General features: G+C 44.4%; 6 protein-coding genes across 8 annotated transcripts; 3 read left to right on the top strand and 3 right to left on the bottom strand.

Moving 5' to 3' along the window:
• The first annotated feature begins 557 nt into the window (after positions 1-557).
• On the top strand, positions 558-2713 carry LOC115765938 (glycoprotein endo-alpha-1,2-mannosidase). The gene is made up of 3 exons (XM_030709684.1): positions 558-1671; positions 1726-1954; positions 2024-2713. The coding sequence occupies exons 1-3, from the start codon at positions 689-691 to the stop codon at positions 2291-2293; spliced, it is 1482 nt and encodes a 493-aa protein (XP_030565544.1). The 5' UTR covers positions 558-688; the 3' UTR covers positions 2294-2713.
• An 846-nt stretch (positions 2714-3559) lies between these two features.
• On the top strand, positions 3560-4411 carry LOC115765966 (protein lin-54 homolog). The gene is made up of 2 exons (XM_030709719.1): positions 3560-3770; positions 3831-4411. Exons 1-2 carry the CDS (start codon positions 3605-3607, stop codon positions 4343-4345), a joined length of 681 nt encoding a protein of 226 aa, XP_030565579.1. The 5' UTR covers positions 3560-3604; the 3' UTR covers positions 4346-4411.
• A 1-nt stretch (position 4412) lies between these two features.
• LOC115765959 lies at positions 4413-16028 on the bottom strand. 3 transcript variants are annotated; one of them, XM_030709711.1, is made up of 7 exons: positions 15239-16028; positions 8255-8520; positions 7375-8187; positions 6724-6887; positions 5476-6662; positions 5140-5417; positions 4413-5076 (listed from the first exon to the last, which is right to left on the bottom strand). In XM_030709711.1, the coding sequence occupies exons 1-7, from the start codon at positions 15945-15947 to the stop codon at positions 4690-4692; spliced, it is 3804 nt and encodes a 1267-aa protein (XP_030565571.1). In that variant the 5' UTR covers positions 15948-16028; the 3' UTR covers positions 4413-4689. The 3 variants fall into 3 exon arrangements, with proteins under 3 accessions (XP_030565571.1, XP_030565572.1, XP_030565573.1); XM_030709712.1 differs by lacking the exons at positions 7375-8187; positions 8255-8520; positions 15239-16028 and adding an exon at positions 6958-7197 and having other exon boundaries at positions 4441-5076; XM_030709713.1 differs by lacking the exons at positions 7375-8187; positions 8255-8520; positions 15239-16028 and adding an exon at positions 6951-7197 and having other exon boundaries at positions 4442-5076.
• LOC115765963 (ubiquinone biosynthesis monooxygenase COQ6, mitochondrial) lies at positions 8729-10810 on the top strand. Its single transcript, XM_030709716.1, has one exon. It carries the CDS (start codon positions 9265-9267, stop codon positions 10693-10695), a length of 1431 nt encoding a protein of 476 aa, XP_030565576.1. The 5' UTR covers positions 8729-9264; the 3' UTR covers positions 10696-10810.
• LOC115765962 (glycosyltransferase 25 family member) lies at positions 11101-13619 on the bottom strand. The gene is made up of 2 exons (XM_030709715.1): positions 13295-13619; positions 11101-13235 (listed from the first exon to the last, which is right to left on the bottom strand). The coding sequence occupies exons 1-2, from the start codon at positions 13474-13476 to the stop codon at positions 11549-11551; spliced, it is 1869 nt and encodes a 622-aa protein (XP_030565575.1). The 5' UTR covers positions 13477-13619; the 3' UTR covers positions 11101-11548.
• On the bottom strand, positions 14059-14950 carry LOC115765964 (cytochrome c oxidase assembly protein COX11, mitochondrial). Its single transcript, XM_030709717.1, has one exon. It carries the CDS (start codon positions 14837-14839, stop codon positions 14099-14101), a length of 741 nt encoding a protein of 246 aa, XP_030565577.1. The 5' UTR covers positions 14840-14950; the 3' UTR covers positions 14059-14098.
• Positions 16029-16108: the final 80 nt, after the last annotated feature.

Below are 16108 nucleotides of genomic sequence, written 5' to 3'. Positions count from 1 at the left end.
GCACATTAAGCACATTTACTGACTCACACGAAACCTTTAAATCTGATTTCATTCAGATACAAGCATCCAACTTTTGGACTATCTTTTTGCAGGCTTTCATGAGACAGTATATAACAGTTTGAATAACTGTTTTTTGTTTTGTTTTACCGTTGCTCTGATTAGAGACGAACGATTTTTACACAACCCGTTGCACTTAACAAGTACTTAGAAATCGATACCTTTTAAGCCGATGCTTATATTTAATTAATTATTTTCAGTTGAATTATTTATTGTAGACAAAAATTATTTTTGCTTAAGACCTTCTGTGGAGCTACGCGTTTTGTTTTTAAGAATCTAATACTTGCTGCTAGACAAGTTTTAGATCTTCGTTTTTTGGTTCTCTGAGTATTAATATCGTCTCCTACCTAATAGTCTATTGTGAATGATCAGTAAATATATAATATACCAAGGAAATAAAGCTTATCCAATCCATCAGTTTGAATGTCCAATTTATATATTGGGATTTTGAACGTCCGTTTTAGGACATGCGCAAAACGTCTTGAATTTCCGGCGGTTTCTGTCATGTGTAGGGTTACCTAAGGGCTGGTCCTTGGCGGGGGAGGGGGAGTTGTATAAAAGCGAAAAACAGAAGAAGCAGAGACTTGGCATTACCGACAAACCATGTGAAAAACAAATTCGCGTTAACAAAATGCTGTTAAAAAAATATGTAAAAACGCGCCGCAAGGTCAAGATTCTGCTGCTGGTCACAATTGTGGCCCTGATTGTGATCACCTGCATCATTTTGCTTGGCACGTCGGGGGCACCAAATAGTGCGACAATTGAGCGTTTGCTGGACGAACGTTTCATTGCGCGCGCCTATCAGCCGCAGTCGGAGCAACTGCAGCTGCAGCAGCCGCGGGAGCAGGCGGTAGCCCTGCTCCAATCGCATCGCGAAAATGGCGTCATTGTGCCGGAAAAGTATGACGAGCAGAAGATCAAGTCGCGCATCATGCAGAACCGCCTGCAGCAGGCGAAGCAGCAGCAGCAGCACGACGCTGAGGCGGAGCAGGCACGCACCACGGTTGATGCTCTGGCCACAGCTGTTCACATATTCTATACGGCTCCGGTGCCCTGGTACAAGTCCAAGAAGCCGCCACTGCCACCGCCAGAGCATCCCAATGAGGTTGCGCTGCCGCTGACCACACCAAAGCCGGTTAAGATACTGAATACGGCTTTCTATCCGGCCCTGGGCTTGTATAAGCCCACCGTCAAGCTGCTGGGCCAGCATATGGATAACATACGCAGCTGTGGCATTGGCGTGATCATATTAAGCTTTGTCCGGCCGTCGGATCCGGCGCTATTGCATCAAATCATTGACCTGGCGCCGCAGCATAATCTGAGCGTCACCTTTGAACTCAGCGTCGCGGGCAATCGTACGCTGGAGTTTGTGCGCCAGCAGCTGCAGGATATTGCCGCGTATGTAGAGCTGCCGGGCTTTTATCGCGTGTGGAGCCAATCGCGTGCCGCATTGCTGCCCGTGCTCTATGTGAGCAATGCGTATAAGCTGAGTGAGAGTTTGGGCCGGCATCTGTGCCGACCCACGGTCCAGGAGCTGGCGGAGCAGCAGCAGGTGCCTGGAGAGATAGGTGGATTGCGGCGTGTGCTGGATGCCTTCTTCATTGGGCACATCAGGTGGGCTATTCTCATATCTAATCCAATCCAACCAATCCTTTAACCATTCGACAGACTTAAAAGCCATGCGGATGTTCTGCGTCGTTTGTGCTTCGATGGCTTCTACAGCAAATTGCCTAGCAATGGCGCCGTCTTTGCCAGCACCTGGAAGAACTGGTCCTATCTCAAATCATATGCCCTGTCCTACAAAATGCTGTTTGTGCCAACAGTGGGTCCAGGCTTTGCGGAGCGCAATAAGTTTCCACGTCATGGTGATATACAACGACACAGGAGCAATGGGCGCGTAAGTTGCAGCTGTCTCCGACTAGAGCACCCTTAATTACTTTCATAAATTTCCCATTTCAATTTGCAGTACTATGGCGTGGCCTGGCGCACAGCCATACTAAACCATGTGGGCTTCATCAACATAGCCAGCTACAATAATTGGCCGGATGGTAGCCAAATCGAGGAGGTTGTGCCACGCGCCGGTTTTCTAGATTACAATCCGGGCTCGAGGACCAAATATCTGGATCTAACGGCCCACTGGGTGGGTAATTTTCTAAAGACGCGCCAAGAGGCAGCCGCGGCGGCAGCGGGTGCGCCCCAGAACTGTTACGAGCTGCTCAATAATACAATTTGTTGAGACGGACGTTTATGCGTGTGCAATTCGTGATTAAGGAAATCACCAAAGAACTCATATCGTCGATTCAACTTGTTGCCTTACCCATGGAGGAGGAGCAGTCAGTCGTAGCTTCCATTTGATGCACGTGCTAAATGTGCGTGTTTACTTTAAAAGCAATCAATTGCAATTGCAGAAAAAAATTACTTTCTTACTGTTAACAAGTCTTCTACTACAAAAAAATCAACTAAAAATGCCTATATAGCAACTATTACAATTATCTATGTATCTGCCAAAAAGTATAGAAAAAGTCTATTTAAAGTGCAAGCAATATATATTTAGGTAAACATATGTAACTAGGGCCTAGTCATAAAACAGCGCCAAATTATTTTAAAATTTTTAGCTTTTGATTAGTATTATTAACAAAAACAACAACAACAATATCATAACATAAAGCCATGCCATATTATATACATATATACATTTATATATAGAAAATGTAGCAACTACTAAATATTTGTTAAACATAAAAATTTATTAACACTTGTTAAACAAAGGTACTTACCAAATTTTATCTTTATTACAAGTACAATTTAAAAATAATATATACATATATATATATTTAACTATGTAATTAGTTTGACTAAGCTTTAATAGATTAACTAGTGCGAAACTAATATAAATTACAAACATTTATTATCATAATGCAAAACAAACAATTTTCATGAGCTTAATTAAGGCGCCACGTGTAAACACGAGCATTTTACAACACTTGCGTGCTCCCGCCATGAGTACACGCACACATGAGCATAAGCAACGGTAATGTTTTATGCCGTTATACGCAGTTTGATGTTATTTTCTCTAGCAATTTCCGTTTGAAAATGCGACAGAAAGTGTATAGCAAATGTTTGCATATTAGCAACAGGCAAGAAATATCACCGTGTAAAGAAAAAAGCCCAAGAAAATATAAGTGTTTGTTTTTTATGTGTATGTGTTAATGTGCGTAAGTGAATATAAGTGACTCCATCTTTAGAGGAGGAGGAGGACTATAAATCTTCATGGAAAAATCAACGAATCTAGCTTTCAATCTATAAAATATACCAGGCTACAGGTGAGTGCGTTTATCATAGCTCTATATAACGCGGGTTTATACATATATATATATATATACATATACATATGCACATATATTCTGAAGCCTCGGCACGAAAAGTGTTTGCACAAAAGCAATATACTCCTCTTTACCTTAAAAAGAAGCAGAGTAGCATAATAATAAATGACAGCAGCTGTCAGGCGTATAGCAGAAAATATTTGAAAAAAAAATACATAAATAGAATGTCCCAGGTAAGGTCGGGTAATTACTTTAACAAAGAGCAATCAAAGCGACAGCCCAAGCAACAGGCGCCCAAAGGCTGCTGCTGCAAGCGTTCGCAATGCATTAAAAATTACTGCGATTGCTATCAGTCCATGGCCATCTGTTCGATTTACTGCAAATGCATTGGTAAGTCCCAATGGCAGCTAAAGCATATGGCTACACATTCCGCAATCTACATATCTACAGGCTGCCGCAACACCGAAGAGCGACTGGCTGTGGCGACGCCGCCAAAGAAAACGGCGCTTGCCGCCAAGCGGGAACGTGCCGCTGCACTGAGCGCCAAGGCAGCGGCTGCAGCGGCCAAGGCTGGCATCAATATACATCTGAAGCCCGCGCCCGGATCAGCGGCATTTGCCGGTCAGCAATTTGGTGCGGCCGCACAGCCAATAGTAGCTCCAACGCCACAAATTCTACAGCTGCCCGATTTGGATCTGGAGAATATTATCACATTGCCTCCACCGAATGCCGCCATTGCGGTTAAGAAGCCGCAGCCAGCACAGCTCTTCGCCAGCCAGCCATCAACGCCGCCCAAGGAGGTGAATGTGTGCAAACAGCCCGTGAATGTAGCGTTGCTCGAGTGCATTCTGGTGCAGGCTGCCGAGGCCGAGGAGCTGGGCCTGAACGAGGTGCAGGTGGGCAAAGTAATATTGCACGAATTTGCGCGGGGGCTGCAGGCCATTATAAAGGTCTATAATACATAAATCGCATTCCATTTATTTAACAAAATAATGGGAAAAAAAAAATATAATAACTTCAGCATAAATTCGCCATTCAAATATAATTTTATAACTAAAAAATTAAGCTAGATGTCATAACACAATACAAATACATACAAATGTATATAAATCAGTTCAACCATGCATATATATCTATGCACCATGTAAAAATACAATCTGTACAAAAAGTAGTCTAGTTAGGTTTCTAGAGAAGCTTAGGAATAGAATATGTACATGAGGTTTTTATAGTTATCAGGTCTCTCCATGCGGTCCATGCAAAAATACAATATGTACATTAGATTTTGATAGGTGTTTGGTTCTCTCTCCCTCTACCATTCATGCGGTTGGAAGATTAGCTCCGTAGCCAGCAAATCGTAGTTTCTTCTTCGCTGTCCACCCTCTGGTGTTGTGGTTACATGCTTGTGCCGCTCCAGCGGCAGTTCATTGTCCGTATCGCTACTGCTGTCCGCCGATTCTTCGCCAGCAGCATCGTCACCCTCTTCGTTGATACGACGTCGCTTGGATTTGGGTCCCGATTTGGTTTTATATTTTTGCCAGAATTGCGCCGGCTGCGCAAAGTCCGTCAAGTTGGGAAAACGCATAGCCATGGCACGGCAAAATTTATGAAACTCCCGATGCAGTTCCTGGTTCATGTAATTACGCAAATGCCGATGCGTTTCCTCCACATAGCGTAGACAGCGCTCCAGTTGCTTTAGCTGTTGGGGATATATATATATATATCAAATTCTGTGGACAAGGTTTAGACTAAAAACAATTACCGGTTCCTCGGCCAATTCACGTTTACGTGCGCTGCCGCGTCCACGGCCCTTGCTTGTTGCTGCACTCTCGTTTGCTTGCTGCTGCTCCGCCGAAGATGTTGCTGGTGCTGGTGCTGGCGGCTCTTCCTCTGCCATTACGGCATCATCGTCATTATCGCCCCCGTTCTGCTGACGTTTGTTCTTGGTACAAAAGCATATGCGACGCATTACAAAGAGTATGTCCATGACAACGTCTAAGGCGCCGGGTAGTTTAATAAATGCCGCGTCCTTTGTTTTCTCTGTAAGATTATCAGATTGGAGTTATTAAGTTTTATTTATTGAGCTGATTTAGCTTACCGGCTAGCAGCTTTAGCTGTCCAAAGTACAACAGCAGCGTAGTTTCATCTAGCGCGGCGAGTATGTGATTATATAGCAGACGTCGATTTTTTTTATGCGCTGCTCCCTTTAACGGCGACTTGTAGCCGGGCTCCATGCGAGCTGAGCCGATTAGAAACGGCTGGTCGTTCAAATCGAAGGGAATCTCCTTGAGACAATGATGAAACAAGGACTTGTCGTACAATTTTTTGTAACGCATAAAAAAGGCATCCGCTTCGCGCGCTACCTCGGCGCTGTCATCCACCAGGCCCGCCAGCAGAGAGACTAAAATGGCGCCCTTCAATTTAATATTGCCTGCCAGGATGACATCCTTGACACAGCGATAGGTGCGCACACGTGTTGTGGCATATTTCGAGAACAGCTTGACCAGAATACATTTCATATTGCTTTCCAGTATTGTGGGATACTTCTTGCCCAAATCATTGAGGCCAATCAGTGTGCTATTTATCAATTGTGGCCTATCATTGCGGCTTAGTATCTGCCCATACATTTTGGAAACTCTGTGTGCCAGATTATTGTCTCGCAGGGAGAGCCGACCCGCAATTACAACCATCCAGTTCATGATGCGCTCGTTCTCCGTATCGAAACTGGACTCATTCAGGCCAATGCACAATTTCACATAGCCAAGCACAAAGTTAACAATTCTCTCATCCGCACGCTGCGGCAACATGACAATCAGCTCGGAGTATGTGGCCAGAAGTGAAGCTAAACGTATGTGATCCGCTTCAAAGTTCTCCATGCACAGCTTTGTGGCATTTGTGACATCCTCGAGCAGCTGTTGTTGCCAATTCTCGACAGTGACGCTATCCGCCGGGGCCTGACTATGTGACAATTGATCTATATGATGCAATAGGAGTATCGCAGGCGAGATAAGCGCCAGCCAAATGCTGCCCGTGCTCAGAGCCGAGAGCAGACGTATAAAGAGCTGATTGAGTGATGCCTTGGAAAAATTGGACAGACAGTAGCAGATCAATTGAAGTGCCAACACCTGATTGGATTTCATATTGTACGATGACAGGCAATCGAATGTTGGAATAATTGAGTCTAAATTATTTGTGATGCGACTGGATATTAAGAGTAGCAGTGTCCACGCCTCCGTTGCCATTGGTGTGTTCAAATGCGATATTATGGTATTCACAAGCCTGGGACTGTAAGCAAAGTGGCATGAGTGGATTTTACTTATGTTTCATTTAAGTTGGAGCTACTCACGTTACCACATTCTCGTTCTGCAGCAAAAGAGTGAGCCTTTGCTGCAAATAATCCCGCGGCTGCGAAGCCAACAGCGTGGTCAGTATGTGCCAGGGCAGCAGATGCTTGGGTTCATTGGAAAACTCCAGAGGCTTTATGTTCATTAATATATTGCGATTGAAGCTCTGCAAATGAGATGTTATTTAAGATATGTTTAGATTAGTTAAGAATTCACAACTACGATATACCATGTACCCAGGTTAGATATAGACAAAACCCACAGTTGTGGCTGTCCTTCTTCTTCATTCAGCCCAACTTTGCAAAATGCATTCTCAAATACCTTCGGTGTTTATGGTCCGATCGTTTTAAAATTTTCAGAGCTCAAAGAAGGCAATCTAATATTTGTATATACCAAGTATGATGTCTTAATAATGCGTATTTGTTTCCAATTATTGTAGGACTGTGTGATATGAAGGACTACGCAATCTCCGATCAAAAAACAGATTTATAGACTAGATTTCAAATAAACTTAATCTGTGTATTGTTTAAAAGCAACACTATAAATTTAAAATCTCCAGCCCAGATGAACATAGCTAGATCGCTTCCAATGTAAATCCTGATCAAGAGCATAGCTAAAAACAAATAATTAAGTTCCACGCTCTCATTACTCACATGCAATGCCAATTTCTGGAGTACAGTATCCTCATCGTTGAGCATGCATGACCATATGCGGCAATAGACATCTATGAGTATGGTGCAATTGTTATAGCTTTGCAGGAGCGAGTCGATCGTGTCCAGCGCTGTTTTGCGCACCGATGAAAGGGCATCAGTGGCTAGCACCGACATTTCGCGCTCGAAATGTGTATTGTAGATAATACGCTGATTGATTTGCACCAGACGCTCCAGCAGGGCTAGGCCCGAGCAGCGGGCCAGTCCATTGTTGGCGGCAATAAAACGTTCATAGATCACTTTTGGCATTTTCTTAACCTCCGGTTCCAGTTCCTCGGAGCCCTCGAAGCTGTAGGCGTACTGCAGGTCACCCGGCTTTTCCAGAGCCAGCTCCATTTGTCGTGCATTTGGTTTTTGAGACGTCTTTACATCATCGTATTGCACAAAGCTGATGACCTCGTGGAGGATGCGGGTGGTGATTGGCGATCCCTGCTTAATGGACAGACTTAGCACCTGGCTGGCCTTGCGGCGCACGCTAGAGGTCTTATCATCAAGGCAACGGATTGTCTCCGTTATAAGCGCAACTTCTCGTGGCTCGGTAGACACATCGTAACGAAAGATTTGCCACTCCACTTGCGTCTGATGCTGCAAAATACGTTCGACCAGCTCGAGCGTACGTATCTGCAGGCCCACAGCATCTTCTGCTCTGATGGTTTCCAGTAACATCTCCGTGCAGGATTTGTTACATTTGGCATAGAGAGCTGCATCATATTTGGCCGCATAGCCAATGGCAATTTTCTCATCTCCGATTTTCCACTAGAAGAAAATAAGAAAATAATTGACTTTTGTTTTTGATTTTATGCTGCATATTCATTTGACTCACCTCCCTAATGGGATTTGTAATCACGCACTCAATGTATAACGCTAACACGCCCGATATTATAACTGGATACTTGTCCAAAAGCTTGATAAACCAATCTGAAATATGCTCGCCATTTTTTGGGCCCGAACCTTTTGAATTTTCCGGATATATATGCATGGAAAATGTTTGACTCATTATATGCATTAAGGTCTCATGAACATCCCCATTTTGTTCGTTGGTAATCTCATCAAGCAACTCGAAGCATTTTAAATGCAATTGGTGTGCACCTGTAAATATAGAAATAAAGGATTTAAATTTTTAACTGATTAAATTTGGTTAAGAACAATCGATAACACATCACGTTATCGCACATTATAACCAGTGCATGCATTCAGCTAGAGATGTGCATGTAGACTTTTTCTGTGGTGATTTTAGCTTCTCAGCTGCGTTTCATTTTCAGTCACCTTTTCAGATTTGTTAAAAATATTTAATGAAAATTATGTAGAGCAAAATTCAAACTTGACTTTTCTCAGTAAATGTTCAATTATTGGGACATCGTATTTAACTGCATTGGCCATCGTTTTCAGTAAATGTTAACCAAAAATAAGGTTTTGGCATACACATACAAAATATATGACATTGTTGCTTTTTAAACCAGGAGCTTCAGAATTGCATTTGTGCAATTAGCTAATATAGCCTCTTACAATCATTATTTTATATCCTATAATGGTTATAGTTAAGTAATTATCGTAGCAGATAATACTTACAAAATATTAATATTAAAAAACAGCAAACCAAGCATATATTCGTGCGGTTAAAAAGAAAGTCCGCGCTATTTCCTGCAGAACTAGCTTTTTCTGCTACTGCAGCACTGCCAGATAAAATATATCGATTGTCATAAAACGAAGTCGATATGCCAGTCACAGTGATTCGATCACATATGCACCGAACATTGTCCATCTCTAGCAGTGCCCTTACGAACGACAATAACGAATTCGACTTGTGAAATATAAATATCACTTTGCAGCACAATGTTGGTTTTGTTGCACAAAAATGCCGGCGCTGCAGCGGCCAACCAGGTGCGCAGCATAGCCAAACGATTTCTGACGACAACAGCAACAGACTCAAAAACAACAACAACGACAAAAACTGCGCCGGCAACGGAGCACTATGATATCATAATTGGCGGAGGTGGCTTAGTGGGCACAACATTGGCGGCTGCACTGGCCAAAAATACGACACTGGCGGACAAGAAGGTGTTGCTGCTGGAGGGTGCGCCACCATTCAAGGGCTTCAATTCAAGCGGACCCTATCAAAATCGCGTTTCGGCCATCAATCGAAACTCCGTGGAGCTCTTCAAATCGATTGATGCTTGGGCACACATTGAGGCGGCACGCTACAAGCCTGTCAAGCAGATGCAGGTGTGGGAATCGAACAGTAATGCGCTTATACAATTCCAGCATGATAACTTTGCCAGCGATGTGGCCTGCATCATTGAGAATGATCTAATACTGGATGCGGTCTATGCACGCGTCCGTGATTCGGCGGATAATGTGAAGGTGCTGAATAAGGCTCGCATTGAATGTGTGAGCCTGCCCGGTGAGACCGGAGCGCCGCATTCACATGTCCAGCTGCAGGATGGACGCAGCTTTACATGCGAACTGCTCATTGGAGCCGATGGCGCAAATTCTGTGGTCCGCAAACAAATGGGCGTGGATGTTTTCTCATTTAACTATGAGCGGATGGGCGTGGTGGCCACATTGGACCTGAACATGGAGGAGGACTCAGATAATTCGGTGGCCTGGCAACGTTTTTTGCCCACAGGGCCCGTTGCCCTGTTGCCGCTGAGCTCCAAACAAAGCTCGTTGGTTTGGAGCACCACAGTGCCGCATGCCAAACAATTGCTGGCCATGGAATCAGCCCAATTTGTGGATGCCCTAAATGAGGCATTTTGCAGAGAATATCCACGCATTGATGTGGCGGATAAGGCGCTGCAAGCACTCAATTCCTTCTTTGGCAACAGTGGATCACAGCATCAGCGTCAGTATCCGCCGCGTGTGTGCGGCGTGCAGGATGGCTCCCGGGCCACCTTCCCGCTGGGCTTTCTGCATGCTTCGTCGTACGTGTGCAATGGCGCTGCTCTTGTGGGCGATGCCGCACATCGCGTGCATCCTTTGGCTGGCCAAGGTGTCAATTTGGGCTTCAGTGATGTGCGCATTCTGGTGGAGACTTTGGCCACCGGCGCCTATGCTGGATTCAAGCTGGGCGACACCCAGCATCTGATCAAATATGAACGCAAATGCCTGGCCAAGAATGTGCCCATTATGGTGGGCGTGCACGGCCTGCATACGCTCTACTCCACAGAATTTAGTCCGGTGGTGCTACTGCGCAGTCTCGGCCTGCAGCTGACCCAAAATTTGCCGCCCATCAAGAACATTTTCATGAAGAGCGCCATGGGTTAAACGGACGGGTGCGGGGCATGTTTTATCTTTAAGTGTTTACAGTTTTATGACCGCTGACCAATAAACTAAAGGCTTTCTAAAAGGCTTTGCTATTGAATGGGTAATATAATATTTAATAAAATGTTTAAAAAATAAAAAGAAACTTGGACTCGTTTAGCTATATTAATGCAGAGGATATTATAAGTTTGTCAGGAAGTGTATGGTGCAGGGAAGCATCTCCATTCCCATAAAGTATATATATATATTCTTGATCAGCTTCTATGGCCAATGGCATATAACCTGTCTAACATGGTCAATATCGCAGCTATGCATACCCTCCGCGAGGGTATGTAATTCTCGGCTACTCGAAATTTTGTTTTTCGATACGTATACGTTCTTCCCAATCTTGCAAAATGCTTGTTAAAATGTTTGCACAAACCAGTTTATTATGAATTGTATGTCTATAAAATGATGATATATTTTTTAGTTCGTCGAGTGTTCCATTAGGTTTAGTAATTGGTGGTAGCTGAGATATAGATTACGTACAATATTTTTTACCGCAGGTCTAAAACCACTTGACGCAAAAAATGTCTTATTTCGCAGGTGCTGATAATAAGATAATATTTGTTATATAATAAATCAGCTATTCGTAAACCAAACATATATAAGAATTGTTCAACCAATCCACACGAAACATCATTTCGCATTATTTGTAAAATTTTTGCAGCTGATTTTTTTTCTAAATGGAACATTTTGCGTCAAGTGAATGTAGGCTTTAACGTTACAAGGCACAGTTGGTACAGACTATGTTTAAAACTAAGTTAGATTAATTCTAGGCATTTGGCATTGTTGAAATTCTATTTTAAAAATGCTTTTAGAGCTCCTGGTGGCTTTTGCTCACGCTCACCTGTGGCAAATTGTTGCCATGGCTGCTCTCACCAAGCTTTAGATCCTGTTCGAGCAGATTGTTAATGTCCTCTTTGGGAAAGACTTGCTGGCGATTGCTTTTTAGCTGCGCCTCGCCGGATGTCGATGTCTGTTTGACTATTTCGACGACTTGCTGAGAGTCCTCCGTATCGGATATATAGCCCGCCTCGCCCGTATAGTGCACGGGATAGAGTAACATGGGCGCGGCACTAAATGCAATCAGATTGCGCGGCTCGAAGGCTTCGCTCAGATTTTGCTGCGGATGCCGGCCAAACATGACGGGCAAGAACTCATCGACCGGTATGAGTTTCTCTAGGGGCTTAACTGCCAGCAGCTTTTCAGCTCCGCGCAGCGTTATGACATAGCCCAGCGTCCAGTAGGAGTAGCCGACATGAACGAGACTATCGCTGCCCTCGACCCAAGGCTCGCTTTCATCCTTCAAACGCTTGCGGCCAAAGTAGATGAGGTCATAGTCAAATTTGCTGGCCTGTTGCAGCACGCGTTGTGCACTCCCCGTAAAATACGGCTCAAAGCGTATGTCATCCTCCAGGATGAGCACCTGGCGCAGCTGCCGCTGCACAATCTGCTGCCAAATGCGATAGTGACTGAGAAAGCAACCAATTTCGCCCATGGTCATGGGACGATGGTGATATGGATCCTCATAGCCGGGCAGAAAACTAATACCCATTTCCTGCACGAGCTGTGCATTTAGTTGTTTGCCATCGACGGCTGCAAAGTGTTCCACTTGCAGGCCCAGTTCAACGAACAGTTGCTCCATTTTCCGACGCCTTTCCGGCCGTCGTTCCAGATTGATCATGAATATGTTATCCAAATTGAGTTTGGTTTGCTCTGGCAGCTGTACATGGTGTTGCAGATACGGCTGCACGGGCGGCACAGCGCCCAAATCGTATACCATGTTGACCCTTAAATTGTTCAGCTGCTGCAAATCCTGCTGCAGTGTGTCCGACGTTTCCAGGGGCTGCATCATATAGCCAAAGGGCAATTTATTGCATATGTGCAGCGGCACGCCCGAATGGTTGGCGGACATGGCAAACACAATGATGTCGTCCACAGGTCCATTGTATAACGCCACTTGCTGTGTGGATCTTTGCTGCATCTGCACCAGCCGCTGCCGGTCAAAGGTCAGATAGCGTGCGCCCGCATAGTTCATGTGCACCAGCACAGCTGTGTGCACCATGGGCACAGCAAAGACGCCGACCTTATCACCATGATAGATCTCTTTATACTCGTCGGTGCGCTGATAGTAATACTCTTCGGTCATGCCGCACCAGAAATTCGAGTAGAGACTCTCCGACTGCAACATGGGCGCCACAATGGGCAGCTCCAAGGCCGTGAGCACCTTTAGGGTCTGCGGCGCTGTCAGCAACACATCGGCATCCAAGAAGAATATGAAATCAGCCCAAATATCGCGCGCATATTGCAGCGCCTCCTCTTTCAGGGCAATCACGTGCTTGAAACGCGACACCGGCCAGTCGTAAGCAGAGCTTTCGTTCTGATAACGCGTCGTTTCGTCATTGAAGGCATAGTTGATGCTGTGATACAGATCGCCGGAATGTTCTAGCCATTCTTGCAGCAATTGTATGCTATTATCGCTGCTGTGATCACAGCGTAGCCTGTATACATAGACATAATGTACTCCAAATCCTAACCGCACTTCTTGCTGTACACTTACCAAAAAGCTATGCGCTGTTTGGGATAATCCAGCTGCTCCACATAGCTAAGGAACATGGGCAATATGTGCGCCTTGTTGCGCACGAGCAGCGTTATGAGCACCGTTGGCTGCTCGTACTCCAAATCCAATGTCCAACCGGCGCCCAGGGCGCATATTAGGAGCACTCCGAATTCTAGACGCATCTCCACGTCATGCCAAATACATTCAATTTAGTTCAAATAGGTCAAACGAACGGATGCGGCGGCTGCGGCTGCTGGACAACTGTGGAGCGTCTCTCAGTCTTTAATCTATTTATAAACTCGCTCTTTCAGCGTTCATTGAACGCCCGTCATATGTTTTAATCAGTTACTGAAAAACGATAACATATCGTTTTGAAAGTTTAACAGCTGTTTCAGTTGCAGTTATCGTCTTCAAGTGTTCAACACCACTTCAATTGCTGTCGCTCTCAAACTGTGACAGGTACTGGACTATCGATAGACAATCGATTTGAATTTTCACATTTCACTTATCGATGCAGGATGTATTTTACATTACATCGCGAAATACGAAACGGAGACCTCTGCTTCAATATCGAATATATATATGTATATATATACATATATGATGATAATATACATATGTACTAAAGCAACCGTAGTTGATTCTATGTCAGTAAGTTTAAGAGACCATAAGGTCACTTAACTACTTAAAATATTCCCACTTATATGTGGCAACAAGTTCTTGCAAATTTTCGATTTAATAATATTGCTCTTTAAAAAGTAAACAACAATTTATTTCATCACATCTTTACAGAAGCAGCGAATTCTATGCCTTAGCTGTATGGGGCTTAGCATAGCTGGGAAAGTTTAATTGCAAACCCTCCTTAGCCTCGAAGAACGTGTAGGATAGTGTAATGGTGTCACAATACTCGAGCGCCGGATCTTGTGTGATTTCAGGATCAATGTAGAAGAAGACGGGCATATCCACTTCCTCGTGAGGATTAAGCATTTGCTCCTCAAAGCAAAAGCATTGGATTTTATTGAAATATGCGCCCGCCTCAAATGGAATCACATTGTAGGTGCTAATCCCAACGACCGGCTTGTCCGTGGGATTTTTGGCCGTGTAGAAAGCGAGCGCTGTCTCACCCGGCGCCACTTTAATTTCATATTGTTGGGGCTTAAAGTTCCAACGCATGGAGGAGCCAATGTCCGCATTGAAGCGTATCTTCAGCACACGATCCTTCACTTTGACCATGTGCTCCACCTTCTCGGCATCGTGACCCTGTGAAGTGGTGCCGCCATAGCTGTACGCCTGGCAAAAGATGCTGTATAGTGGCACAGCCGCATAGCTGAGACCCACTATGAGCACACCGCCAGCGGTTATGTAGTATAGTGTCGACTTTGCGCGTAATTTACGCGCTGCATCTGAATCGCCGCGATTGCCGCCTAGTGTTGACTGTGCGCGACATTTTCGCAGCGGCAGTTGTGAATTGTTTGCGGCGCGGCATTGTGTGTGCCTCAGCAGTTGCTGGCAATGCACGCGCACAGAGCCAAATGTGCGTAGCATTTATAGCAATTTTTTAGAATTTGAAATTACAATTAAATACGCGTTTTCATTCAAGAATCAACCGTTTGTATAATCTTTGCCTCACAAAAACAGCTGTTAGCCACCTGCCAGTGTGTGCACACAATCGCCGGCTGAGTTGAATCAGTGTGCACGCATGACGCAAAAAAAACAAGTGATGAGCGATTTATCAGTCACTATGAATCCCCATATATTCACAATATTCACACTTTTTCTGCACGTTTATCGTATTGTAAGGAGTGTTAACTAAACACAACTCCAAATATAACTAAACACATTTTACACCGAACTAAAATATTGTGCCGTTACACAATTTAAAAGGGGCTTATAAAAAAGACGCGCTTAATATATTAAATATACAGTTATAACAATAATACTCACATGAATTGTTGTAGCCGTGTCTAAAATTCATGTAGAGTATTTCAAAGAGGCAGCGCATTATATTGTCGCGTGGCTTCAGGTGATCCTTAAAGTGCACATAGCGAAATACCAGTTTCAGATCATCGCAAATAGTTAGAAACAATATCCATATATTGTTGGCCCGCGCACTGGAGTTGGCATGTTGTTCAAGCAGTCGGAATACCCGCAGACAGTGCTCTATGACACCTTCGTCGAAAACGCCATAACTTTTGGCGCCAGGTATGGTCAGTGTTAGAAAATACGTGCTAGCTGCATTGAGCGCCAGCTGAACGTTTATATGTTCATTTAAAGCCGTGGGAGCATATTCCAGTATGTCTTGGGGCAATGTCGCCAGACTGGTGAGTGCATAAATGTATGCCAAATAATCCTTTGGCGCAATATCCTCGATGTTTGCCCAATTATCATGGGTAACGTCAAAGTTGTTTTCGGTCTCTGCGTCGGTGGAACGCAACAATCTGATGCACTGGGATAGATCCCGTAGCGTTTGCAATTGAGTATCCTGCACATCCAGATTCTGCCGGCACATGGGCAGTGCCCAGAATTTACTGGCCCGACGCCGTATCACCTCATCACTGTCATCATCGCATAGCCAGCCTTCCACATTGGTCCAATCAACGTCTTGTGCACACTGCGACTTAAGTTCACAGAATATGCGATTCAATTCTGACATTTTTGCATAATTTTTTAATTTTCTTTAATATTCGCGTCGCTTCAATTCTACACAGCACTTACAAACTTGTTTACAATTGCAAAACTGACTGAGCATATTTATCGAGCCCTATGCGATATACCGCGGCTATCGGTACCTATCGATATTAACAGCATCAGACA

This window comes from Drosophila novamexicana, unplaced genomic scaffold, assembly GCF_003285875.2.
Source record: "Drosophila novamexicana strain 15010-1031.04,08,12 unplaced genomic scaffold, DnovRS2.1 tig00001059-arrow-arrow-pilon, whole genome shotgun sequence".
In the NCBI taxonomy this organism is placed as follows: domain Eukaryota; kingdom Metazoa; phylum Arthropoda; class Insecta; order Diptera; family Drosophilidae; genus Drosophila; species Drosophila novamexicana.
The sequence above is the reverse complement of the archived record's forward strand: the minus strand, read 5'-3'. Positions and strand labels throughout refer to the sequence as shown.

Bases quoted from the DNA above. Each gene is read 5' to 3' on its own strand.
- LOC115765962 (XM_030709715.1), bottom strand. From the start codon at position 13,476: ATGCGTCTAGAATTCGGAGTGCTCCTAATATGCGCCCTGGGCGCCGGT. The intron at 13,236-13,294 runs GTAAGTGTACAG...CTATGTATACAG, and splicing joins AAACAGCGCATAGCTTTTTG to GCTACGCTGTGATCACAGCA.
- LOC115765938 (XM_030709684.1), top strand. From the start codon at position 689: ATGCTGTTAAAAAAATATGTAAAAACGCGCCGCAAGGTCAAGATTCTG. The intron at 1,672-1,725 runs GTGGGCTATTCT...ACCATTCGACAG, and splicing joins TTCTTCATTGGGCACATCAG to ACTTAAAAGCCATGCGGATG. The intron at 1,955-2,023 runs GTAAGTTGCAGC...TTCAATTTGCAG, and splicing joins GACACAGGAGCAATGGGCGC to TACTATGGCGTGGCCTGGCG.
- LOC115765959 (XM_030709711.1), bottom strand. From the start codon at position 15,947: ATGTCAGAATTGAATCGCATATTCTGTGAACTTAAGTCGCAGTGTGCA. The intron at 8,188-8,254 runs GTGAGTCAAATG...ATTTTCTTCTAG, and splicing joins TTACAAATCCCATTAGGGAG to TGGAAAATCGGAGATGAGAA. The intron at 5,418-5,475 runs GTAAGCTAAATC...ATAATCTTACAG, and splicing joins ACAGCTAAAGCTGCTAGCCG to AGAAAACAAAGGACGCGGCA.
- LOC115765966 (XM_030709719.1), top strand. From the start codon at position 3,605: ATGTCCCAGGTAAGGTCGGGTAATTACTTTAACAAAGAGCAATCAAAG. The intron at 3,771-3,830 runs GTAAGTCCCAAT...ACATATCTACAG, and splicing joins GATTTACTGCAAATGCATTG to GCTGCCGCAACACCGAAGAG.
- LOC115765963 (XM_030709716.1), top strand. From the start codon at position 9,265: ATGTTGGTTTTGTTGCACAAAAATGCCGGCGCTGCAGCGGCCAACCAG.
- LOC115765964 (XM_030709717.1), bottom strand. From the start codon at position 14,839: ATGCTACGCACATTTGGCTCTGTGCGCGTGCATTGCCAGCAACTGCTG.